The sequence below is a fragment of the Sylvia atricapilla genome, chromosome 4, assembly GCF_009819655.1.
Source record: "Sylvia atricapilla isolate bSylAtr1 chromosome 4, bSylAtr1.pri, whole genome shotgun sequence".
In the NCBI taxonomy this organism is placed as follows: Eukaryota; Metazoa; Chordata; class Aves; order Passeriformes; family Sylviidae; genus Sylvia; species Sylvia atricapilla.
This window is the reverse complement of record NC_089143.1, coordinates 31,191,338-31,218,604: the sequence shown is the minus strand read 5'-3', so window position 1 is coordinate 31,218,604 and position 27,267 is coordinate 31,191,338. Positions and strand designations below refer to the sequence as shown.

The window sequence follows — 27,267 nt, the reverse complement described above, 5'->3', positions numbered from 1 at the left end:
GCAAAAGCTTAGGTGGGCATTTGGGAGCTCAGGGCAGATTCCTGTGTGGGAATTCTCTACTCTGGAACCTTCCAGAAAGTGGAATTGGGCAGCTCCAAGCTCTTCCAGTTGTCTCAGAGGAAGAGCACCATCAAGGATGGTGGCACAGGCAGGCTGGAGGCTGAGGAGACTTTGTCCAGTGCATCCTCTCTGTATTGTGGAAAAAACTTGCGTTCTCCTGGAGCAATATCAATTGCTGTCATCTCATCCTTTCTCCTGTGCATCCCCAGTGAGCTCATATCAACATCAGCCTGAAAACAGGAAGAGGAAGGGAAGCTACTTCAGAGGCTCTTAAATTCATATTCTGACACTTTAATTCTCTTTCTGGCTGCTTTGTGTTTTGGCCTGGTGTGTTTTTTTCCGATGGAGATGAGAGGTGTGAGTGGATGGAAAAGAGAGTGACTGTTCTTTCAGCAGGGCCTGTTAAAGCAAATCTCAGTGTAGCCATTCCTGACCTCTGGGGCTGTTTATTTTTGTGTCCTGCTGCCGTTTTTTGGCTCAGGGTAGCATATTATTGATTCTTACAGCCTTAGATTTCTGTCTAGGGAAAAATGAAGTGCTTCATGTTTTCCTGTCCAAGAGTAGGGAAGACAAGAGATCTGCATGAAGCTCATTAGGGACACAGTCCAGAATGCCTGAAGAGTTGGTGTTAAAAGGCAAGGGGTGGGGGTTTATGAACCCTAAACTTACAGTTTCTGCTTTGATCCTCTTTCAAGCTTTGGGGAATGGCAAAACTGAGCAAAAAGCTACTTGTATTTCCTGTTTTGATGAAGGCAAAAATGTCTGGTGGCAATTTTGGTGCTAGTTCTGGTCCCAGTGAACAGAAGAATGCGGGTTGTACAGAATCAAATATTAACCGTTTGGTAACATGTTTAACGTCTGGATGGAATTTCTGCTTCTCGAGATGAACTAACAGTGCCTATGGCTGGTGCAAGAAGGTTTTCAGTCCTTTAGCAACATGATTTTTTTGTGGTTTGTCCCAGGGATTATTGGGAACAACAAAGCTATCGGAAAATACATCACGACCATGATCTTTCTGTACTTTGCCTGCCTCCTTCCATCCATTGCCTTTGGATCCCTCAATGATGAAAATACCCGAGGAGCTATTGGTGAGTTCATCAGTTTTGTGCTTTTCTTAAACTGATCCATTTTGTGCGTTTGACTCCCTGTGTTCAAAATGTCATTCTGGTCACAGAGAGTTCTGACAGTTTTTATTTACGGGGGAAAACAAACCCAAAACCATGACTGAAGGATAATTTTCTACTTAAGTTCATTACTTTTGTAGAAAACCAGAAAAAATGAACACTGCTTTGGGTGTTATCATCTGACTTGGACTGATACAGATGTATGCTACTGTATTTTTTGAATTATGCTGACTTAATGTAATTATTTGCCCATTTTTCTTGGTAAAAGCTCCTGTGCTTTTGACCTGGATTTGATTGCCAGTATTGAAATCCCTGGGACAGAGCTAAACATTCCTTTATCCCAGTTGTAGAAGCAGTTTGTGCTGCAGTCACAGTTCAAACAAGCACTAGGTATGTCTTACAGGTGTTAAAATAAGATAAATATATTTAAAATGTGTATATAAAATATAACAACACACAGAAAAAAAATCCCAAAGCCCACCAATTAGCTGAACATCTGGAAGCCTAAATTATGGGTACGAATAAAGGGTCACTTTTTTGATTTATGAGTGTGTTACCTCTGCACTCTTTAAGCATTTCTTCTGCTCGTTAGTGCTTGGTTTCTCTGCCCTGTGAATGTTCCTGGATGAGAGAGGGATTGACCCAAATCCCTTTTTTTGTTCCCATCCTCCCCAATTCCAGATGTGCGGAAGACAATTTTCGGGCAGTGCATTGGAGGGCTGCTCTACTCCCTCTTCTCTGGGCAGCCCCTGGTTGTGCTGCTGACCACAGCTCCCTTGGCCATCTACATCAATGGTGAGTCTGCTACAGCTCTGCAGCAGGGACTGAGGGGTTGGAACTTTGGGTGAGAGCTTTGTAGAGGTTGTGTTGTGTGATAAATTGGTATTTAATTTGTCAAGGAAAGGTTCTCCTGCCAGGGGCATAGGAACAGCTCCCCTGGGAAGTTAGAGGTCACAAAGTCAAGGAGTGCTTAGACTAGGCTCTCAGGCATGTCATGGGATTGTTGGGGTGTCCTGTGTGGGGCCAGGAGTTGGGTTGATGATCCTGGGGGGTCCCTTCCAGCTCGGATGTTTCTGGGATTCTGCAATACCTGAATCAAATTCCTCCCTTTCGATCACCATCAGAATCAGAACATCCTAAGTTGGAGGGGACCCACAGGGATCATTGAGACCAACTCCAGGTTTAGTTCAAATTCTTTCTCTAAAGAAATCATTTTGCAGAGGAAAAACTTCATGAAATAAGCATTTCTTCAGCTTCAGTGAGAAAGCTGTTTCAGTAATGGTTTTCTCATGTGACTGTGTTTTAACCAGCTTGAGACAAAAGTTTTTTGGGTTTGTTTGAGTTTGGGGGTTTTCTTAATTGATGTTTTAAAGTATGATCAGAAGCTTTCCAGGTACTGCTTGGATCTCAATGAATCAGAGATCAACTAAAGGAACAAGCTCAGTATCTGTGGGGATAATCAGAGGATGGGCTATGACCAGCTGGAAAGAGCAGCTGTGAGACCCCTTGCTCAACAGCATCCCAAATGTCAGCAAGAGCAATTCCAACTGCTTTTGTGACCTCAATCCCTAGGAAAAGTGCTTTCAGCAGTGGTGAGGGAGTTACTTTTTTATTGTCTTCCCAAGTTTCTCTCCCCATTTCTCGTGATGGAAGGGGAGAACAGTTTGTGTTGATCTAGTGTCCTTCTGGATGTGCAGAAATATGGATTTAATGGCATCTGTAATAAATGCATTGGGATGAAGTCTGGAAATTGGTTCTTTTCGGCCTGGAGCAGATGGGAATCACTGGGTGGCAGTGACAAGATTTGATGGTGACACATGAATGCCTCACTTTTGCAGTCATCCGAGGAATCTCGTGATGACTACAACTTGGATTTCAGCGCTTTCTATGCCTGGATTGGACTCTGGAACAGCTTTTTCCTTGTGATCTACTCCCTCTTTAATTTCAGCCTCCTGATGAAGCTCTTTAAAAGGTAGCTATTTTCGAGAAGTCATATTTTGATCAGATTATTCTTCAAATGGAAAAATTACACATTCTACAAGCTCCTTAATTACGAACTTGCTGCAAAATGTATTTGTGAGATGAGCAAAGTATCATTTTGGCTCATTGTTCCAGCTTGAAAGAAGTTCTCTGATTTACTGGGTTTTGTTTCTAAGTTGGAGCCCAACTTAAATTGGTATATTTTCATGTAAATTGATGAATATGCTGATTTTCTTTGAAAAGAGTTGAATGCAGCTCTATTAATTCCTGGGCTTTTTCCACAGGTCAACAGAAGAAATAATTGCACTTTTTATATCCATCACATTTGTGCTTGATGCCATCAAAGGCATTTATAAAGGTAAGTCTTGCAGCAGTGTTTTGCAGAGCAGATCTCTGCTTTGCTGCCTTGTCAAAGGCAAGCACAAGGCTGCAAAAATATGTGATGTTTGCTTGTTCTGTGTTCATTTAAAGTCTTCAGGGAATAAAAGAAAATCAGTATGTGTGAGATGGAAGCAGCCCTTTGTCATCAGTTTACCTGGGTGTGCAGAATTTTTAGCAGCTCTAATTTCAGTTGGTTGAGAATTGGTTTCTAAACTTTACCAAATGGAGAAACCATGATGTTATTGATTTGATTCTTCTCCTGATTCCAGTTGGGGTTTAAATGGTCTTGGCAAAAAAAAACAAAACAAAACAAAACAAAACAAAAAAAAACCCCAAAAAACAAAAAAACAAAACAAAACAAAAAAAAACCAACAAAAACCCAAAAAAACCCCCAAACAAACAAAAACCCCCCCAAAAAAACAGAAAAAACCCCAAACAAACAAAAAACCACAAAAAAACAAAACCAACAACAACAAGTCCAATTTAAATGCCATGTACGGAGTCCTTACTTTTTGACACATTATTCAGACTCTGTGGAGGGGAGTTGAAAGATGAGTTGAAATTTCCTGATTTTCTCTGAGCTCTGAGACCCTTCTTCCATGGCAATACAAGGACTGCAGTTCCTAAAGCTCCTTTGCCCTTTCCAGCCACTTGGTTTTCCCATTTCTGGGTTAAATTCTAAGTCGCCATGGAGAGCCTTGGGGTTTAACAGATTCGTCTGACGCTTCTCTCCCTCCCCACGGGGGGATTGGCAGGAGGTATTTGAGCAAGTGAATCGCGGTAGCAGAAATACCTCATGAGTGGCAGCATTTCTGTTCATCCCAGTGAGGAGTTGGACAATGCCCATTCCTTGATTTTTATGACCTGTTGTCCAACATCCCAAAGTTTGGGCTGTCCTTTGAAATCCTTTAGGATACACCCAAGCACAATCCTTGTTTATAAGACACTCATGCTTGCAAGGGAGTGCTTTCCAAGAGATTTGACACTGCAGAGCAATTTGAAGTGAGATACTTTCTCGCTTCACTGGGAATCCTTAATTTGCCTTGTGTGCTTTGATTGTGCAATCAGAGGGTTGTTTTTTTTCTCTGCACAACACCTGCATCTTTTAAATATCCTGCTTAGAGCTTGGTGAGGGAGAATTTTTTTCTGGGATAGTTGTTGAGTCTGTGAGCTTTGCTGAGTGTGTGCTGTCAGTGCCCTATCCTGGAGGTATGGGACAGTCTCCAGGTGATCTTCAACAGAACATTCAGCTGCTCTGTAAAAATCAGCAAATATCCACAAAGTTTCTGTAGTCCAGAGCTGATCTCCCATAACAGAGGTGTGGGGTGCAGGTTAAAAGTGTTGGGAAAATCCACTGGTCTTCTCTGCCAGACTTTCAGGAATATGCAAGTAAATCCTCAAAATATTACAGTGGGAACAGGAGAAGATCCTGGTGACCTTACAGAAACCATGTTTAGATTGGATATTAGGGAGAAATTCTTCCCTGTGAGGGTGGGGAGGTCCTGGCACAGAGCGCCCAGAGCAGCTGTGGCTGCCCCTGGATCCCTGGAAGCGTCCAAGGCCAGGTTGAATGTTGAAATTAATTATCCAAGACTCCATTTTCTTCATGCAAGAAAAGCTAATTCTTTATTCACATAACTCATTTCATACCGTTTTCACAGACCTTCTGTTCTACACCTCTTGGTTGGTAGTTTTCTTACTACTTTATTTATTGGTCAGAAGGTGATTTGTATGTATTGTGTTAAGGTTCAGGTTGTTTACATTTTTCCTTTGTGGGTTCCCATGGAACAGATCTAATCTTTATGTTGGGGCACTTATTTTTCTCACCAAGACTAAAATGTTGGGCTAATGAGCTTTTCATACCTAAGATTGTTTTGTATGAGAACTTGCAAGTTATCTGCACTTAATTAAAGTAGCAAGGCCTAATCTATATTTTATAAGACTTTTCTTTTGTAGCTTCTTTTACATGTCTGCAACAGTTGGACAGGGCTTGGAGCAAGCTGGGATAGTGGAAGGTGTCCCTGCTGTGAAACAAGATCATCTTAAGGTCCCTTCCAAACCAGCATATTCTGTGTTTTATGTGTGATCAGAGAATGACCTGAATTCTCTTTGTACTTGTGAAGGGATGAATTTGTAGGAATGATGGTAATAGGGTCACACCAACACTCCTTTGCCAGCTCATATAGGCTTCAGCTGCACCTGGGAGTGTTCAGGTCATCCACAGGTGGGACCAAAGCTGTTTCCAGACACAGAGGGACCAGTGCTGGCAGGCACAGACCTCATCCTTAACCCTCTTAGAGCCCCTATTTAAAAACATTACACCAGTGCAACTCATGGCTGTGGGCTCATCTTTGTTTTTCTCTTCCTGTTTTCGAGGAGGTGATAGTTTGCTGCTGCCACCTCCTCCTTCCACTCAAAATTTTGGTTGAGCAGTTCAGTAGGAAGTGAAAGCTGGTATTTTCCCTGTGTTGTTTAAAAGTGTCCTGGTAGTGCTTTATCCAGCTGGCACCAGCTCTGGGGTTCCTGAATGCCAGGGGACAATGCCATCTTTGCCCAGATGTTTTCCCAGCCAGTTCAGAACCGTGATTTTTTCAAGGTAAACATGCAGGAAAGGAGGGGGAGGGCCCTGCCCTGCAGAGGAACCAAAGCCCTGAGTGTTCACGCAGTCCTGGTGACACTTTGTTTTCACTGCCTGGCCCGGCCACCGAGGCTGTGTTTGTTTGATCTTGACATCTGCACTGGGCAGGAAATGGTGGTGAGCAGGCAGAGGAAAACAAAGCCAGCTCGTGTTGTTGGAGGCTGGAGAAGGGCTCGGCTTCAGCCAGGGCACCCCCAGCTCTGCTGCTCTCTCTGGATGTTGGCAATGAGGTTCGCTGAGCTCTGGTGTGAAAGCAAACTAGAAATGTTCAGGAATCAAATCCTTCCCAGCAAGGTGGTATGGGATGAAGGTCTCCACTCTCTATCTTGGTGTGTTCTTGTTGCTTTAATTAAAACACAAGAGTAAAGCAAGTTTTTTTCCTCCATCCAGGAGGAACTGGAGCAATCCTGCCTGGATTGGTGAATATAGATTGAATTGCAGCCTCAGAGATGGAGTGTGGAGCGATGTAGTCAAGCTGAGCACAGGGCACCAAAGATCATTATTGCAATATAGCCATCTGTGGGAGCTTGAGAAAATCTTCAAGACCCAAAACAAACTTGCTTGTTTGTTACTCATTCCGGTCCAAATCTTAATCCAGAGGAATGCAAATACATTCTCTGTAGTTCCTGGTTGTTTCTGCTGGTTTCTCTGATGCTCAGATGTGTCTTTAGGACTCAGTAGCACTTAGGGTGAGCAGACTTTTCTCCCTGGCCAGCTGTGAACTCCCAGAAAATGCTGCCAGAATCATTTTGTCAGGACAAAAGCATCCTTTGGCGTTCAGAGCCGGAAAGTGCAAATCTTCTAACAACCCATTCTGTGCCAGGTTGTGGGTCATGGCAGTGCCCTGGGCCCCAGTTTTACACCTGTTTGCAGAGCAGGTGTGTGTGTGTCCTGCTGGGGCTGAGGCAGCTGGACCACAGAGGGAGGAAATAAAGGAGAGCAGAGCCCCTTCTCTCACACGCGATGGGGAATACACTGCACTGACCGGGGTCGGGATGGGCTTGCTCCTCACTGGAGGAACCTCTCTGGAGCTTTAAGATGATCTCCTCACTCCTGGCTGCTCTTGCAGCAGTTTGAGAGGTTAAATTTTGAGCTGTAAACCTTCTGTGATGTTTAAATTTATGTACAGATGTACTGGATGTGATAGCCTTTGTCTGTTGTGGCCTGTGTATCACGCTGACCTCATCCACTTGTGGAATGCCCAGACTCCTTTTAAATCCTTCTGAAGATGGTACGAGAAAAATCATTACTGCATTTCAAATGGCTTCGTGGTTGAACTCGGGGAATTTTCAGCCAGACTCAAGGTGGTTGCAAATACCAGTTGTGCTGCGCAAGAACGTTCAAAGTTTCTTTTCAGATATTCAGAATTAGTTTGTCTTCTCTGCTTTCACTGTGGCTGCTGCATATAGAAAAGCTGAAATGTTTTGGGGCTTTCAGAACTTGGATTATTATTTGAGGGTGAGGGAAATGTTAGGAGATGCACTTTAGCCTAAGCTTCAGGTAGTTGCATTTTTGCCATGTTCTCATGGTCTTGCCCTGAAGTTCTCTATGCAGAGTTTAAAGGGTTATTTTGACTAAAATGAAGAAAGGTTGTGGGACTGCAAAGCTCTGGCGGGGTGGTTTCCATGTCCCTGTATTTCTCATGGGTACAAGGAAGTGTGGATGCTGCATGTTGCCATTTGAGCAGATACTGTGGGAAGCTGAGGCTGCAAAGCCCAATTCCCATCTTCTAGTTGTACTTGCTCCTTCAGGCTCTTCTTCCCCAAAGAGGTTAAATGATCCCAAAACCATATTTATACACTTGGAGCCAGCCAGTGACATACAAATGGGAACACAGTAAATGCTCATGAGCAAGAGGGCCTTTACAGCTGTCCATTCCTTATATAAATGCCTTTGAGCTGATCTAAACATTTATGGAAAGTTCCAAGGGCTTTACTGGGTGTTTTGCTTGTGCAGGTTTATTTCAGGTGCCCTGTAACTCTAATTTGCATTGTAAATTTAAATGTTCTGCCAGGTTTTGCGTGTCATCCACACTTATCTCTGAAATCTGGACTAGCCTTGGAAGAAAAGTAATTAATGTACAGTGTGTAATCCACTTAAGGATCTGTGCAGCCTGGCTGCTCTTAGTGTTTCCAGAGAATCCGGATGGAATTTGTTTGCCAGGCTGCTGAAAGTAGGTGCCTAGATAGAAATATTTATATGTATATTTAGGAGGAGTGCTTCCAGTGTTGGGTACAAAACCACATAATTAGCACTCGAAGTCTTTACAATGTTGCTTTATAGATTAATTTAACTATTACCTGTTAAAATAAGTGAAAAATCAATTTGTGAAGTGCTGGCTTCAGCTTCACAAATAAGAGCAACAGCTCTGATTTCTTTCTGTAGGCTCAAGAGGCAGAGCTGGTGAAGCATAACGTTAATACTTCATCATCAAGCAAGAAAACCTGCTTTATTTTACTTGCTTTGATTGTCACACTCCTCTCCTAACGCTTGACTGTTGATTGTTTGTGCAGTTTTTAAGAAATATTACCACCACGACCACACAGGAGGTGGAAAATCACAAGCTGATGCTATCCCAGGCCTTGGCATCAACACCACCTTCTTGATGAACTCCTCAGTGAGCGAGAACCAGACTTGCACTCACGATGCGCACTACGGGCGTGAGACCGCCGTCCTCAGCCTCATGTTGATGTTGGGAACCCTTTGGCTCGGCCACACGCTCTACCAGTTCAAGAAAGGTGAGTTGTTTAGAGCTCAGGCTGCTGATTATTTCAGGTTCTCTCTGAGGGAGTCATTAACAGATTAGGTCTTAATTTTGCAACCCAGGAAAATCAGGTGGAAGCAAAGGCAGAGATGAACTTGGCAGGGCCACCTGTAAAATATTCCCAGCAGAGCAAAATGGTCGCTCAGTGGACGATGCCAGTGTGTCTTCGTTTTGGCCTCACAAATGGCCTCAAAAAAGCTTTGGGTTCCAAATTTACGTTTGGAGTCCCTGTACCTCCATCCAAACAGGCACTGAACCATTTTGCCGGGCAAAAATTCCTGATGGTGCAGGAAGGTCTACTGGGAATGTACTTTCAGTGTGCTCCTTGGAGTCAAACACCAGCTGTAATTTGGGATTTGCTCCTATTGCTCTTAAAACTCTTCATTTGAAATGCGGGAAGCAATTAAAGTAAAGTGGAAATAAGACACAAACTGGTGCTTGAAGGCCTTTTTTTTTCTAGCTTGCATCTTATTTTCTTGTTTCTTTGTGTTTTGCTTCTGCATTCATCAGCCTTCAAAGGCTGTAAGTTCCAGAAGATTTAGAGCTGAGTGAAAGACCAATTCATCACTCAAAGTATCTCTTCAGAATTGCAAGATGGGACTGAATTTTCACTTCTAAAGCATTAAATGTTGTCTGGATTGAGTGATTGTGCTGACAGTGGGGTGTTAATGGGAATTTTTTGTTTCTTTTTGCAGCCCATATTTGCACGCAAGGGTACGTGAAATTCTGTCCGACTGTGCCTTACCCATTTCAGTCCTGACCTTCTCTGTTGTGGGTTCCTATATCTTCAAGGAAATTGAAAGTAAGTTCTGGTTTTCATCTCTGGAATACTGGGGTTTATGAAAGAGAGAAGTGAAATCCTAGAAAAGTTTTGCTAAAAAATGAAGTCCTTCTATATAATTTCACAAATCCTGCGTGTACCTCCCATCAAGAGCTCAGATTTCCTCGTTAGATTTATATAATCCAAAACCCTGATTAAATGAGGCTGGGGCAAGAAAAGTTATCCAGATGTGTCTTTTCAATGAGTTTGAGGTATGTGTGACAGTAAGGGAGATGAACAATTTTTGGCAAAGAACAGAGGGCAGAATAATCAGCAGGCAGGAAGGGTTGTTGCCAGTCATATCAACATGGAGTTGGTCATCCCAGTTTGTCCTCTTTGTCTCCAGTTTGTTTTCCTAATTTAGGTGAAATGGTGCAGAGCATCTGGGCAGCTCTAAGTTACACAAGGAAATCTAAAAATGAGACACCATTCATTGGCCAGATAGATCAACTTTTCCATATCAGGAAGTGATAATGGGGACAGGAATTGCATTGTCCTGCAGTGACGTGAGCGGGTGATGTGAGGAAATGTATGGAAACAAAAAAGAAATGGCTTTTTTTTTTACTGTGATGGCCATTCCATCCAGTTGGATTGCAAAATGATGCGTGGCCATGTGTGATTTATCCCTAGCCATGGAATGCTTCCAATGGCAGCAGAGTTTTTGATTTACATTTTATACTAAAATGCCTTGCACAGCTTGTAGGGATGAGGAAGTATTCTAATGCCTCTGTGGGTTGATGAGCTGAGCATTATGGTGCTGGTTAGAAATAAGGCTTCCTCATCTGAAAACACCTTGCATCTATGGAAAACAAATTTCCCTCTTTTGTTTTGCTCCAATATCCGTAATGCCTCGCTAGGACTAGCAGTGGTCTGTCCCATCAGGATGGCAGCCAAATCCTAAGCGGATGGAGGAGAAAAATAAACCAAACCAACCAGATGGACCCATCTTCCATGGCCTCCAGGCTCCCACATGCCCGAGCATCATGCCTGCTTTCCTGCTTGCTTCCCAGTACTTTGTGGTATGGGTAAAACTTTGATGGTTGGACAAGAGGGTGCCTCCTAACATCCATCTCCTCCTCTTGCAGTGTCCAAATTCAACTACAACGCCTCTGACAGCTTGTTTGTGCTGGCCCCTGTGCAGTCCCTGTCCATTGGGTCGGTGATGAGCGCCATGGGACTGGGATTTCTCCTCTCCATGCTCTTCTTCATCGAGCAGAACATTGTTGCGTCCCTCACCAACGCCCCGGAGAACAGGTAACGCCTTTGGTGCTGCTTTTCCCTCTGTGGAGGGGTATTGCTGGGTCTGTCACCACCACTGCTTGCCCAAAGCTTGTCTGAGCATCAGAAAATGTATTCAGGGTGTGTTTCTGAGAATTCATGTTGTCACAGGTGGAGGTAACTGTGCTGCTTAACTCCTCACCATCCCCAAAGCCCAGTGTTGTGGCAGTGAGCCAAAACCACAAATCCTCAACCAGCTCAAACCTATTTCTTCTTTACTCTCTGCTCAACACCATTGTTGGTCTCCTAAAACTCTCAAAGCATTTTTCATGAAGTTTTGGGAGCCAAGAGGTGGAGTAGTGAGTGTGAAGTGGATATTTTGTATGGTTTGAGGTCTTTGGATGCACCTCAAGATATTTAGGGAGTGTCTGACACATGTGGACACTTGCACTGCTCTTGCAGTACAGAGAATTTGCTGAAATGAGAAGTCAATGACCTACATAAATGTTGTAGCACAGCGTGCTGCAGCTGAGCATCAGGAGTGTTTGGAGCTGGTAAATTCCAACTGAAAAAGAGGTGGAAGTGCAATAAAACAATATGTCCAGTGTCTGATAGGTCTCACTTATGTGCAAATTTGAGATGTTGCGCTATTAAAATATTCCCTCTGATGTTTTTGTGCCAACTGCAATCAGATCTGATGTCAAGAATGAATGTGTATGACTTTTTTCCAGGGAAACTACCACGTCTCTGAGGACTTTTTGCTAATGTGGTGCGTGGGAGGGTTCTCTCCTTGCATAATATCCATTAGCATTCTCCATGTTGTCACTGGAGTGACACAGTATTAGGAGTGAGGAGACAAGCTTAAATTCAGCTACACTAATTTAGTTTCCTTTGACCAGCTCTTATCTCTATTATATCCCTTTAAGTGTTGCATAAATCTGTATGTAAGTGGGTCATCTATTGGCTAATACGAATTTCATCTAAACTTTTGGTATTTTCTACTAGAATGTCTTTAAGGAATGTAAAATGTTCTTTGGAGTTTTTCAGAGTTCCTGGGTCCAAGGCCAAAATGATGCTGATGAGGTGTTAGGGCAGGGATTTTTAAAGATGGTAAAACAGGGCAGGGATGTAAAAACTAGGAGTTGACATCATCTCTGTTTGTGGTGCCATCACAGACACCTTGCACTATCCCAGGTTGCTCCAAGCCCCATCCAGCCTGGCCTTGGACACTTCCAGGGATCCAGGGGCAGCCACAGCTCCTCTGGGCAGCCTGTGCCATGGCCTCATCACCTTCACAGTGAATAATTATTTTCTAATATCTCATCTAAACCTACCCTTTGTCCGTTTGAGTCCATTCCCCCTTGTCCTGTCACTCCAGGCCCTTGTAAAGTCTCTCTCCATCATTCTTGTAACTCCCTTCAGGTCCTGGAAGGCTGCAATTAGGTCACCCCAAAGCTTTTTCTTCTCCAGGCTGAACAATCCCAATTCTCTTAGCCTTTCCTCACAGCAGAAGTACTCCATCCCTCTGAATAATCTCGGTGGCCTCCTCTGGGTTCATTCCAACAGGCTGATGTCCTTAAAGCCTTCTGAAAAGAATGGGGAGGACAGTGACCCTGAGGGTGCTGAAGGTGCCTTTGCTCAGAAAAAGCAGCACGTGAGCAGGAGCTGTGTTTCCAAAGCGTGAGCCAACGCAGGAAACGCCTTTGCAATCCCACCCTTCCTGCCAGCACCTTCCAGAGGCATTGCAGGGTAGGCACCTACCTGACCCACTCACCCCACGGCCTCCTCAGTCGGTGGAAGGGGACACTCCCTGTGGGACCAGGCTATTGTCCCAAAACTGAGCCCCACCCTAGATTTCTGCTGCCCAAACAATGGCTTTGATCTTCGTGTGCTGGGTCAATTCTACCAGCTCCATGTGCCTCTGTCCAGGAGAGTATCTTGGGTGGCTCCAAGTGTGTGTTGAGGTGTTCAGTGGAGCTTATTTGGGTGGCACTGACTCATTTAAATGGTGCTCCCTTTCCAGCCGGTGATGCCCAGAGAGAGAATTCAGCTGATCTCTCACGTTGTGTGAGGATGTCAGGTGCTCCAGGGGCAGAGATAAAGCCTTAGACCTTTCTGTGAGGGTTTAAAGTCTGAGAGCCGAATCCTTCCGCAGCCTTTTTCTAAACTTTACTCACAATATCTCAGCAGTTGATACAAGATGGGGATATTCAGGAAAGGGGCAGACCTTGCAAAGAATGGCAAGGTTAAAGTAGATGTGAGTTCAGACTTGGTGCTGCCTTCTGCACAGTCCTGGCAAAGTGGGTGTGCTGAGATTCCTCAGTGAAGGCTGTCAGATTCCCCATCCCTAAAAATTAAATGCTCTGCAGCATTTCATGAACTTCAGAGCAAATCTCCTCGATTGGCTACCAACATTTTGGAATTGTTACCCAGAGAAGCTGTGGCTATCCTATCCCTGGAAGTGTCCAAGGACAGGTAGGATGGGGTTTGGAGCAACCTGGGATAGTGAAAGGTGTCCCTGCCCATGGCAGGAGCATAGAACTGGATGATCCTTAAGATTCCTTCCAGCCCAAACAATTCTGTGATCCATTCCATGATTCTGTGACTACCAAGGAGGAACTGAAGTTTAATGAATTCCTGTCCCATTTTCTTATCATGCAGTAGCAATTACATAATTAGGGGATTACTGCAGCATACTGAGCACGTGTTCTGCTCGTGGGGAAGGAGGGAGATCAGGGTTACAAACAAGAAACTTCAGTGTCAGTACTTTGACAGCAAATGCTCAGGATTTTATCCACTCTCTTTGTGGACTCTGCGAGCAAACACACACGTGGATTTTGTGTAGACTCTGCAATAAATGTAGGAGCAAAATGCTGATGAAATTTTCATGGGCTGTTACTTTAGTGGGCTGCCTTTCTGCTCAGAGTTGTTCTTCCCAGATGACAGCAGCTCTGGGAGCAAACCATCACATTTCACTACCTTTAGTGTTGACATGTAGTGCTGTACCGTGCATGCATGCATGTACCATTAAATCCAGAGGTGTGAAGTCTCTGTGTGTGTGAGAGAGAGAGAGCACTTGTAGGGTTTGCACCAAGTGTAACTGCTGTCCTGGACTGTAGTAAAGCATCCCTCACCCCCAAATAGGCATCTCTGTATAAGAAAAGAGTTTCAGTTTACCTTTAGATATTTTAGAACCTTTCTAAACTTTCTAGAACTTTCCATACCCTTCTGACAGTGATTGGCTTAGTACCAAGAGAGAAGAGCCTGTTTGACCTTGGCACATTTCTTCAAATCCTGTACCTTTCCCTATCAGCAGCAAGCCAAATTGTCCCTCCTAAAACATTATATATTTAGGAAGGAGCACAAAGAGAGTAAAGAGGCTTTTTGGAGTGTTTCTAGCAGGGTGTCAGAGGTTTTCACAGACACCTGTGTGTGGCTTTTCTTTTGTTTTCTGTAACATTTGTTATTTTTCACTTTTTAAACCTTTTGCTTTACAAAACACCTCTGAAGAGCAGTGTAGTAATGCAATCCCCACACTCCAGCAGGTGTTTTCAAACAGGGAAAGAGTTTCAGTATACCTTGAGACATAATAGGAAGTTTACCTAGATTCTTCCATAGCCTTCTGACAAGTATTGGCTCAGGGCCAAGAAAGAAGCATCTCTTGGATCTTGTTAGTGTTCTTCTCTAGTGTTCTCCCTGTATTTCTCTCTATTGACTGTTAGCGAAGTTATCCCTCCTAAAACATTTAATACTTAAGAAAGAACACCAAGAGCTTTCTGACATGTGGTAACAAGGGTCTGAGGTTTTCTCAAGCACCTGTGCTCAGTTCATTATTTGTTTTCTGCAACATGTTGTTACTTTGCTGTTTTCTCATTATTAGACCTTTTGATTTACGAAACATCCTCGAAGAACAGTCTCGCTAATTATTATAACCACTTTTCTGCAAGGCTGGACACACGCAGAGAGTGTGGAGTGTAAACCCACGGAGCAGTCTCACTAAAATTATTTCAAGCCAATCTTGCAAAGGCTCAGAGATTGATACATTTACACATGGCTTATAACACTCTGGCCACGGGTTAACCTGTGTCCCCCAACGCCTCGTTCCAGGCTGGTGAAGGGCACAGCCTATCACTGGGACCTGCTGCTCGTGGCGCTGATCAACACGGGGCTGTCGGTGTTCGGGCTGCCCTGGATCCATGCGGCATTCCCGCATTCCCCCATGCACGTCCGTGCCCTGGCCTATGTGGAGGAGAGGGTGGAGAGTGGACACATCTATGAGACGTAAGTAGACCTCTTTGGATTCGTTTGTGGCTTCCCAGTCCTTTGGGAATGGTGGGTGGAGTGTTGGCTGTTCTATGCCAGATACGAAGGTGACGGGAAGATGCACTCAATGGGCCTTATTTGGCTTCATCCCCTTACCTCAAGCACTCAAATTCATGCTCTGGGCCAGTGGCAGCATCCCACATGGATCCCACCCACCCCATTGCAAATTCTCCTTTGGAAAAGTCAGCCAAGGCCATTTTCAGTTTTAGCCTTGTGGGAAGCTGAGGAGATGATTTGGCTGGATGTCCCCAGATACTTTCCCCAGAAAGAATCCAAAGCTGATTCATTGCCTGAAACCTGTCTGGTGGTTATTACAAATGGGAGGAAAAATGCACCATTATTTCAGAGCTCCCATAACATCTCCCACCACATTTTGGGAAAGAGATGCTTAAATTCTCTGAGTTTTAAACAAAAACAAGTGTGAAGCCATGGCTGGGTCATGGGTTCTATTATGACCAACTCTTCTGCTGCTCTGAGTTGAGCAACACATTCTTATCACAGACCTGTTAAAAACAAATTAAAAACCTTTTTCTCATGGAACAATCTCTGCTCTGGAGCAGATCTGGCCCGTTTGATCTCAGTCTATTACAGTTGAGTGCTTTTACCACAGGAGCGGTAATTTCCACTCACATACCATTAGTTTTAATTATCCTGCCTTGGTTTCCATTTTCTCAGTTGCCACTTATCAAAAGTGAGGCTAAGTGATCATTGACTTTAGGGGATAGAGTGGGTCTCTTAATCTCAGTCTTGCCTTCATGCTTGTTTTGGTGCCAAATGGCCCAGCCCAGCCAGGCACAGCTGATTTTTTGGGTCAGGGATGGACAGATTTCACCTTCCGTATCTGGAAATTGCTGAGTTCTGCTGCTCCCTTTAACTCTTCTACAGATCTTTTCCTGGGAGAGCAGTCCCTTGGGTTTGTATTGGGATATGTTGCTATTGGTTGTTTCCACTGTATCTCTCTTGATTAAATGCTAAACCCTATTTAAAGAAAAAATCAACTTTGAAATTTGAGTTCTGTAGGGTTTTAATCCATGCCCTTGCTCCTTATGTCCTTGATGTGCTCTGGGATACCTCCACTCTCTGTTTCTTTGAGAGATGCAGAACTCACACTTTGAAACCCATGTACCAAACCTCTCCTGTGTCTCCTGTTGTCACTTTTAATATCCAAGTGCCTCTTTTTCCTGTTTTTCCACTGTCATGGTTCTGTATTCTGGCTTTGCCTTACCAAAGGCAATTCCCCTGCCTGAACTAAGGACTAATTTCTGCACTTGTCCTCTCCTCCATCATCCAGCTCTCCCCCCCACCCCCCCGGAAAAAAAAACCAGTACTAGAGAGGCCTTTTTGGCCTGACCGAAATACAGCTCCAGTGATTATCCTGGAAGGGCTGAGGGCTGCCCTCATCTCCCTGAGTGTGTTCCTTCATGGCACAGCTCTGCTCTGCTGGAGGAGAATTGGTGCTGGGAACTGGACATCGGGAGTGAAAATCAGAATGAGGATTTCCTAGTGCTTTGAACTCCCTTTGAGACCAAAACTTTTTGTTTTCTGCAAAGCACTGGGGCTAGAACAAGAGGCTCCAAGCAATGCAGTTATCTTTTTTCTCCTCCTCTCCCTCTCCCTCTCCCTCTCCCTCTCCCTCTCCCTCTCCCTCTCCCTCTCCCTCTCCTCTCTTCCATTTTACCCAGCTCTGCTGAAAAGAAATGAAGCTCGATTAGAAAATCAGCTCTGTCTCCCTTGGCAGGCTCCTTCCCCTGCACTCAAATCAAAGCTCCCACAGGATGATGATATAAACAAGGATAAAGATCTGTCACAGTGAAAGCAAATTTTCTTCTCCCCTGTAGAGAAACGATTTAGGTTTCCTGTGGCAATCTGCAAACAGGCTCTTGTTGCTTACTTGTAGAAGTTCAGCAGTGGCTAATCCCATGCTAGCCATATTTAGAGGATTTTGGGGAAATGAGCCTGGATTATGCTCTTTAATCTCCATTAATTACTTTATTTCCATCACAGCACAGACTTTCTGGAGCTGTTTCCTCAAGGGCCAAACCAGATTCTGAACACATGGAAATCAAGGATTCCTCTTTTGACTTAATGTGACTGGGATATTCTTACTCTGGAAGTGAGGTGCTAGAGTTAGCAGAAGACTAATCTAAAGCTGGGAACATCAGTTTTAAAAAGACCATGTTTGGTGAATTATGAGCAATTTTAGCTGTGTTCTGATAAAATATTCCAAACTATTATGTGGCATTAGCAGGAGCTGGCAGCAATTGCAGTACATCTTGTCTGTGATCAAGCACAGTGCTGTGACTGCTGCATCCCTAAGAGATGGCTGTAGAAAATTCCATGAACTTCAGAAATCTCTTACCAAAGGGCTGCCACTCTGAGCTTGTACTTTCGGCCTTGCATCTGACTGAAATGTGGGTTTGTGGCTCATTTGTTCCTGACCTCTTCCATTTGCATGACTTCCCTTGCAGACTTGTGTGTGCTTGCAGGGCAGGAACCTCCCCAGCAGGAGGGGAGATCTCTGTCTGAAACAGCAGAAATTCTTCCTCTGGGGCTAACCTGATGCTGGAGGAACTCTTGCCGTACCTGGATGAGTTAAATCAGTGCATCCCTAAATACCTGCTTCTCTGTGCCACCACGGAGGTTCATCGTGGTTCTGGCAGCTCTGGAGCAGCCAGACTCTGGAATTACTCTGGCACAGCACTTCCAGTTGCACTTTAAGCTGCTTGGCTCTGTTCATCTCCAGGACTTCTGTGGTGATCCAGACCTGGAGGCAGTGGGAATGATGCCAAACTCTGTCTATTTAGGTGATGTCCCAGTTCCACCAGAGCTGGCACTAGGTGAAACTCTCCCTCAGCTTCTCTAGGCAATGGCAGGGACCCCTTGGGCATAGGAGACTTGCAAGAGGATCCAACAAAATCTCTGTTTGGAAGAAGAAAAGCTGTGGTTTAAACCTATTGGAAGGTTACTTAAAGTTTAACACCTCTGTGCATCCTGGCCTGGTAATCCTGGATGATCCTGCCCACTACTCACAGAAGAATTCCAGTGTTTTCAGGACTTGGTGTGCTCTTTGTGGTACCTGCAGTTCCCTAGGTCTCATGACTGCTGGTGTTAATTCCACCTTGTTGTCCAAATCCTCAGAGCAAGCTTTGGGCTGTCACCCTTTCCCTCCCTCTCCAAATACAGGTGTGCAATGCTTCTTCATCCCCTCAGCTTCATTTTGTTCCTTGAAGGTATAAACAGATTTGAAGTTCAACCTGACCTTACTTCTAAGCAAAACTCTACAACTTAATATTGCAATAGTTCTATCTTTAGGACAGAAGGGATTATGAAGTCCCAGCAGTGCATGTGCAAAGGAGGGAAGTGTGTTTTGATAGATCTTTGGTGTTAATCCTCAAAGAAGTTTGTGTACAGGGTTAATTCACAATTGAGGGGTCTCATCCAAGGAATGAGGTCACTAAATGATACCAAAACAGCCTATGGACAAAAATTTTCCTTCATAACAGGGAGATTGATTCACTGGTTTATCCATTGAATTGATGGATTTATCTTTAAAAAAAAAAAAAAAAAAAAAAAAAAAAAAAAAAAAAAAAAAAAAAAGTTAGGAATCCTCTTTTTCTCTCTTTGTAAGTAGTCTTGACAGATGTGGGTTTTCTTTCCTCCCATTGTTTCTGGTGATTTTTTTCACACTGGGAGGAGATGCTCACACGTTTAGCTGAAGTGCAAAGAAAACCCAGCAGGCTTCCCTCAAGTAGGTTACTGAAGCCGCTGCCTGCTTTCCTGTCAGTCTTCCCCTCAAAAAAGCTCAATTTGTGGCCTGTCAGCTCTGGAAATTTTGCATTAATTAATGACATGTTTTGCATGGTAATAGGCAATTGCCCACAGCAGGATTGAATCCCTGTGTGGTGCTCTCAGCATTCCCTTCCATGTAAACAGGGAGATCCTCATATCCATCAAAAATGCTGACTCGCTGTCAGGAGAATGCTGACTTTCTGTTTGTTTTTTTGTTTGTTGTTTTGTTTTTTTCCCCAAGACGTTCCGTAGTTCCTGGAGAAGCCAATGAGTTTTCTTTGGGACAGAAGCCAGTCCAGGGTAAAGCAAGGGAAGGATTACTGTCGAGAAAGAGGATTCTTGGCTGGTTTGTTTTTGTTTTTTTTCCTGCATTGTGCTAAGCAGAATCAGTTTCGAGGGCAGTTTAGTTCAGGATAGGATCTGTAGAGCTTTACAGAAGGGAAATTTGGCACTTTTCCAGCTGCTCTGTTTGAGCTGTGGATTAAGTGCCTGGCCTGGCTCCAGCCAGGCTCTGCCTCCTCAATGTCAGCACGGGGCCAGAAGTGCTGATTTCATTGCGGTGGGGATGAGTTTCCCTTTCCCCTGGTGGCACGTTCCCTTTTCCTGCTCCTCCACGGAGCAGGATAAACACTTATGAATCTTGGGATGTTATCCCAGCTCCTAACCCCCTCTTTTTCCTGCTTCCAGGATCGTGAGTGTGAAGGAGACCCGGCTGACAAGTCTGGTGGCACATTTCTTGGTAGGGCTGTCGCTGCTGCTCCTGCCCTTCCCTCTGCAGTGGATCCCAAAGCCTGTCCTTTTTGGCCTCTTCCTCTACATCGCCCTGACCTCCATCGATGGGAACCAGCTCTTTGAAAGGGTGGCTCTGCTGCTCAAGGAGCAGGTACCTGCAGTTGTGTTTGCAGCCCAAGCACACAACTTTTCAAACAGTTGCTCTCTCAGTGTGGGATTTCTTTGTGGGGGTTTTTTGGGGGAGTTCTAACCCCCTCTGTGCTGTCGTGTTATCTGCAGAGTACATGCATTTTAAAAAGTAATAATATAAAATACAAAAAGCACAGCATCAGGAAATTATGATCTTTGATTTCTCCAACAAAGCTTCAGGCAGGTAATTTTTTTGTGCTGTTTTACAGTTTCATTTTGTGTGAAATACCTCAAGATGGGATTTTAAACTCAAAATGAAATTATTTGTGTTATTGAAACCTCTGTGATGTGGGCTGAGAACAAACCTGGAAGATGTTTTTTAAATCTGTCTCTGTTACAGGTGCTAAAAAGGTGTTGTTTGGCAGTGTAGGTGGTACCTGGAGCAATCTCCAGCTCACCTTCTCTAATATAGCAAGGGTCAAGGGCCTAATAAGCCCAACATTTGGCTCTGCATCCCTGCTAATCTGTCTTGATCTCCAATATTACATCCTAGAGGTTAAAACTCTGAAATTCAGGTAAAGATTACATTTGTCATGTCAATTTTTGAATGAGGATTGAACAGCTACTGATCTATGTGACTTATTACTTCTGGTTTCAGTAGGAATTATGTGTGGAATTTTCCAGGCTTTGGCGTAGAAAATTAAAAAGCATTCTCAAATATGGAAAACTCCCTTTTGTGGAAACCTTTTAATGGGTCGTGGCACAGTCTGAAAGCCACTGAGGCTGTGCTGCTGCCAGCAGACAGTTGCTCATCCTCTTCATTGATGTATAGACAGTGAGTCAAAGCCTGTGCTCAGACATGAGCAAGGAACTGTCAAAAGAAACCACCATATTTAGCCTATTAATGTCATTTTTCCCCCCTCATTTCTCAAAAATGGGTGGCTTATAAGAGCTGAGAAAATCCCTGCAGTCTGAGCACAGCCTCTTCCCACACTTCCCTCATCTCATGGTCTTCCCCTATCGGGGTTCAGCCAAGAGATGGGAGCAGCAGGGACAAGTCTGCAGCCTTGGAAGGCTCTAAAATAATGAGGAGTTGGGTGTCAGGTGGAGGAACCATGGACAGGAACAACACCTGGATGCATCTGCTCTCCTTCCCCCTGCACATCCCCGCAAGCACCTCTGGCTGTGGAGCCCTGACAATCCCAATCTTCCTCAGGGAATCTCATTACTGCACTTCTCAAGATGTTACATTGCACTCCAAATGTTCCCAGAGGCAATCCTGGCCCTGAAGGGTGTCCTGTCTTCCCTCCAGGCTCCCAGTGCCCAGTCATCCTCTGGGTCTTGCTGCCAATGGTGTGGTTTCAGGCACTGGAATTAACCCTACAAATCCCATGTTCAGCTGCTGAGCCTTTTAAGGACCCTGATCTTGATGCAGTGCTTGTACAAATGGTTGACTTCCCTCAAACCCTGATGTCCCAAACCCTCATTCTGCTATCACAAGTCCAGGTGTGTTCTAACACGTGTCCAGGCATGTCTAATGTGTGGCTCTTCTCTTCCCAGACTGCTTATCCTCCGACCCATTACATCCGCAGAGTTCCCCAGAGGAAGATCCACTATTTCACAGGCCTGCAGGTCCTGCAGCTCCTCATCCTCTGTGGGTTTGGAATGTCACCCCTGCCTTACATGAAGATGATCTTCCCCCTCATCATGATTGGGATGATCCCCATCAGGTAGGAAGCTTGGCTGTCTTTTTTCCCTGTCTGCCATGCCTTGTGTGTCTTCAGGCTTGGATTACTGGAAGTCTGAGGAGGGGAGAAACTGGAGCTGGGCTTGTTTAGCCTGGAGAAGAGGGAGATGGGATCTCACCAATCCATATAAATATTTCCAGGATGGTGCCAGACTCTTTCCAGTAGTGCCCAACAACAGGACAAGCACTAATTGCCACAAAAAACAACAAGAAGTTCCACCTCAGCATGAGGAAGAACCTATTTATGTTGAGGGTGGCAGAGCACTGGAACAGCTGCCCAGGGAGACCATGGAGTCTCCCTCTCTGGAGACATTCCAAACCCACCTGGACACATTCCTGTGTCAGTTGCTCCAATGAGATTGGACTGGGTGATCTCCAGAGGTCCCTTCCAATCCCAACTATTGCAGGAAGTCTGAGTGGTTCAGGAGGGTTTTGGGCATTTTCCAAACTAACCAGCTCCTGGAAATGGGTAATGATGAGGGCTTTTTACCAGCTGCTCAAGCCTGAGGAGGAATCATGATTTCTCTGCTGCTGGGAGTTGTGTAAAGGGTTCTGGGCTGGCAAGTGCTCTTCTTCCATCTTCCCAGGAGGCAAAAACTCTCCTTTTTTAGTGCCTGTGAGCTGCCTGATCTTCCTGAGAAGCCATAGTCCAAACCTCTAGGTGGTATTTGATAATGTTCCTTATCACTTTGCAGTTTGGTTTCCTCAGGCCAGTGCTCACACCAGAGCTGGAAATTTTTCCTAAGACGAATCCTTCTCTCATACCCAGTGCTGTGGTGACCTCACAGACCTTCTGCACTGCTGGATGCCCCTGTTAATGATCAGTCGACCACATTTAGACTTAAAATACATGTTTAAAGCTGGGAGGATCCCACAATACCTTACAGTCTTGAGAGAGAATCGTTAAGAAATTTCACTAATTTCTTCCTTGGGGTTCATTAGCAGCCACTGCCCATCATTCTCCAGTTAAATCATTCATGCTCTCAGTCCTTTGGATATAATGAGAGGCCATAATAAGATCTTGGAAGGAACAGATCAAGTTTCCAGTCTACTTGATTATTTTAGGCCACCATGGTACAAGTGATATCTGTTTGACTTTGAGCTTGCAGTCCCAGAGATCTTCATCTGATCCCAAAGTCCAGGGCTGCCAATTTACTAATCTGCATCACCTGCTGTGGTGTTTTCCTTGGCTGATAAAGATGGGTCCAGTCCTTTCTGAAACAAAAGCAAATGTCAGAGTTACTGTGGCTTTCAACAGGATCGTGTCAGAGCCATTTGGGCTGGAGATTGAAAGATAACAGGCTTGGAAAACACTGAAATTATTGTTCCTCTGGTAGTGATGGCTCACCTGCCCTTCACACTGGTGGCACTTGGGGTGCCTGCATGAGTGGCTGGTAAATACTCCGACTGTGAGCAGTGATGGATGAGTGGCTCTTGTGGGAATTGCAGCTTTGCACACAGGGCAGCTCAGTGCAGAACAGAAAACATGGGCCACGCTCAGCCAAATTCAGGTATTGGACGTGGTATAAAAAAACTCAATTAGTGTGGAGAGAATGCAGTCAAAAAACCTTATTTTGTACTAAGAGCTAGATACTAATATGCAAATATATCTTCTTTTCAGTAAATAAGATGCTGTCACTTTACACCCTCTGTGTTGCTAACTTATTTCTCTTTCCAGGGCAGTTTTTTCCCAGCAGCTGGATAATCAGCCCTGCTGCCGAGGGGAAGATGCTGCTGCCTCGCACGGCATGGAAATTTGCCCTTGGCTTTCCTTCCTCTGATTTCTTTTACCTTCATGTAGTTTCTGTGGCCTCCAGCCAAGAAGGCAGCACCATGATCCATGAGCTCTGTAGTTAATGACTTTTTCCCAAAGATTTGGCACTCTAAATAGATGAGGCAGTTGAAGAAATTTAATATCTTTTCTTTTTTTTAAGAAGTGAAGGGAGAAAGAAGAGATGGCACAGTAGCCAGGGGGCAAATTCAAGAATCAAACACAAATGAGTGAGACATGGCTTGGTGTCCCATCCAGCACACCAGCCATGTCCCAACACCACATTTCCATCCATACAACAGCTGTAGAAACATGATTTGTCATTAGTGAGGGATCACTGGTGTGGTCTTAGACAGATACTGAGAAGCCACTGAAATCCATTGTTGCAGTGGAAAACAGCCTGCTGGAAAAAAACTTGATCTCTTTGGGTATTCCCAGTTCCTGGCTTTGGTTCAGAACTTCGGGATGATGAGTTTTCGGTTGGCCGCAGAAGAATCTTCTCTCCAAGTTGTCTCTTATCTGGGCTCCCATGGCTCTCAAGCATTTTTTATTCTATGGTGGGTCTATTTAAGGAGATCCTGGTATTTCTCATTAATAAGTGATGTTTGGGATCTCTTGCACAGCTGTTGAAATCTGAATCTGATTTTTTGACACTTTGTGAGTTATTTTAAAAGCTGAAGAATCGCTTCGTTGTTAAACAAGGGAAAATGCCACATGAGTGTGCACTGGGGTTTACAAAAGCAACTTCATCGTGCCTTTCTCACCCAAATATATTAATTCATGAGGATGGTCTTGCAAAAAATCAATTTAAAAAAATTTAAAAATAAGGGAATCCCTGTCTCTAAGTGGAGAAGGAAGACACCAGGTTGGGATGGTCTTGTTTGGAGTCAAAAATATAAAAATTCACCTTCATATTTTTGTCATGCTGAGGATTTGGTGGTGACAGAACTCTAGGAAAGCAACTTTCCTCCTGTGAGGATGATGATCTCTTTCCTTTCCAGCTGAAAGGAGGAGGCTCTTCCAGAGGGAGCCTGGCACTGCTGTTCCTCTAAACAGTGTTTGCTTGCAGGGTTGGTTGGTTTTTCTTTCCCCCACTTTGTGTCCCCCTCAGCTGGGTGAATGTCATGGCCAGACTCACCCAGGAGCTTTGGGACAGAGAGAAAAATGCTGCATAAACAAGGACTGACTCCTTCTCTCTGCTCTGCCTTAGGTACAACCTGCTCCCCAGGATCATCGAGGCCAAGTACCTGGATGCCATGGATGCAGAGTACTGAAGGCAGCAGGGACAACTCCTTAGGGGCTGGAAAAGGCGTGGGACCATCTCCTGCAGTTTTCTTTCACCACTTTCTCCGTGCTCTGGCGTTGGCAATGCACTCCTGTCACAGCTCCACGGGCCTGTGCCAGACCAAAGGAGCCTGGACTTGAGAGGACGATGCTCTCTGGAGCTGTGAGGCGAACAAGCTTTATGGAAAATGCTCCTATTCCACATCCCCAACCACACACACCCCGAAGATCAGCCTGGCTGCACGGCTGGAGCATCCAGAGTTGTCCTGTGTTTCCCTTGTTTGAGGGTGGGGGGGCTTTTTTAATGCACCACATCCTTCTCTTCCCCAACACTAAGAACAGCAACTGATCCTTGTTTGTAGAACAAGAGCCCTGGCCTGGCCTTTGAATCCAATTCCCTGTGCACCCAGTATTCCCAAATTGGTGTTCTGAATGGGATGGCCTCGTGCCTAAACCACTGATGTCAGGAGAGATTGTGGCTGTTTTCACAGATTAATGGGTTTGGAAACAGTTGCAATGTGTACTGCTACAATCCACAGCTTTGGATGAATTTTTAATTCCTGCAAATGAGCTGGGAACATTCAGAAGCTGGCCCTGTGGACAAAACCCCATCTGGGTTTGAGCTGTTTGGGAATTAGTTTGGATCTTTCCTCCCATTTCTCCTGGGTAATCAAACATGGAATTGCAGTTTTTTGCACAACTGCAGTATTTTTTGCTTGCACCCAGAGGGCAGTTGTGTCGAGGTTGCATATACATATGTACAGTAGTGCCTATGTGTACATATATACATATGGAGTTGTGTATATATTTTGCATAGATATACAAATAGGCCTGGTTCTTTCCAAATATCACAAGTGTTTTGTGCAGTCAGTGTTAACCCACCATGTCCTGACCATATTCTTGTTCTCTGCTTCAGTGCTGCTTTTTCTCATTTGAGAGATGGTCACTTTTATTCCTTTGGAAGCTGCTCAGTTACTAGTTTTGTTCACGTGTTGCTTTATTCAAGGTGTTTTCTTTGCTTTCTCCTTCCTATGGCCTGAGACCTTCATCATTCTGTCTCATGGCTCCAACATGTGAATTTTTCATTTAATTTTGATGTACAGAATGCAATGAAAGTTTTCCTCTTTTCGCCTAATCAATATTTGTTGGTCATTTCATTGTTTCTCTTGTGTAGCCGATTTCCAGTTTCACCCCACTCCCAAACGTTATATTATATTTCTGGATGAATCTTAACTTCTGCTGTCTTTTATATTTCAGTTTATTTAATTTTGCTTGTACTATGGTCAGTTTTCTTATTTGGAGTACTGTGAAACAAGCTGCCCTTTAGTTCAGTGCTTGGCACATCACAGGTCAGAACTAAAAATGTTCAGAAAATTGTGCACCTCGGTGATGAACTTTCAAAAGAATAGAAATGAGGGAAGAAGAAGAAGGTAAAATATGAATTTATCAGCACAGAGCAGTGTTTCTTACCTGTTGCTTGCCCAGTAAAGGGTGCAGAGTTTTTCCTCTCACCCCAGCATGGTGAGGGAGACCAACCCAGCCATGAGGGAGGAAGGCTTTGGGTGCAAAGCTCCTGTGCTGACGCTAAGCCAGGCTCAAGCCACTGCAGATTTGGTGTATTTGCACTAAAGATCAGAAGGTATTTAATCTTTGTGGAGCTGCCCACGGCTCTCAAACACGTGTGCAGAAGTAATTTTTTCATTTTCTTACTGAACCCTTTGTAGTGAGCTTGAGGGAGGAGAGCAGGAAGGATTCCTGTATCTGTGGTTTTATATCCCTGAGGGAATTGTAGGGGGAAACCCCTCAGCTTAGCAAGAAAAACAGTGTCATAGATACCAAAACCACAACCTTCATGTGGCACCAAGCTGATCTGAGAAGTCTCAGGTCAGGGTGACCAACCCCAGTGCATCAGGGCAGGGAATTTGGCTTTCAGCAGTTTGGGGGCAGCAGGGGTAGCTACTGCCACATCTGACAAGAGCAGGTACAAACCTGAGCGTGGTTTCTGACCAACTTTCCCAAGACTTCCTGGATTTCGAGTCGTTTCTGTGCCAGGACCACTCAGAGCTCTTAGTAAGGGCTGCGTGTAGGAACAGGGGCAGACAGGGTTTCAGAGGTGGCAGAACTCTGTCTGATCTTCAGTCAGCAGCAAAAGGGCAGGTGACAGGCAGCAGTTCAGGACCTGCTGGAAGCCAGGGAGTGCAGAGGGCTGCTGAGGCTGAAATAACATGTTTTCCCACAGATGTCAGAAGATTTCAGCAAAGCTGCAATCAGAGGTGTCATCCTCTGGCTGACACAACGCATGTCCTGCGGGTGAATTTCTGGTGTCTCCACAGGAAAAAGTCACCTTGTGGGGTGGTTTAAGTGATATTTTTGGGTGCTGTGGCTGGAGGAAGGACAGGATGTGCCCAAAGGAATGTTACTTTGGTCCTGTTGGAGGCTCTGGGTGGGATTTCCTCGGGCACAGAGCCATAGTGGGGTGGACTGGCCTGCAGGTCTTGCCAGACGAA

The 27,267-nt window shown here is 44.7% G+C and overlaps 1 protein-coding gene across 1 annotated transcript; it reads left to right on the top strand.

Moving 5' to 3' along the window:
- The first annotated feature begins 993 nt into the window (after positions 1–993).
- On the top strand, positions 994–25,895 carry LOC136360310 (solute carrier family 4 member 11-like). Its single transcript, XM_066317465.1, is given in 12 exon segments — positions 994–1,148; positions 1,866–1,979; positions 3,023–3,039; positions 3,041–3,156; positions 3,449–3,522; positions 8,697–8,925; positions 9,643–9,749; positions 10,853–11,021; positions 15,093–15,266; positions 19,785–19,980; positions 21,519–21,688; positions 24,687–25,895. Coding segments are annotated over 12 exon segments (1,581 nt in total). The 5' UTR covers positions 994–997; the 3' UTR covers positions 24,751–25,895.
- Positions 25,896–27,267: the final 1,372 nt, after the last annotated feature.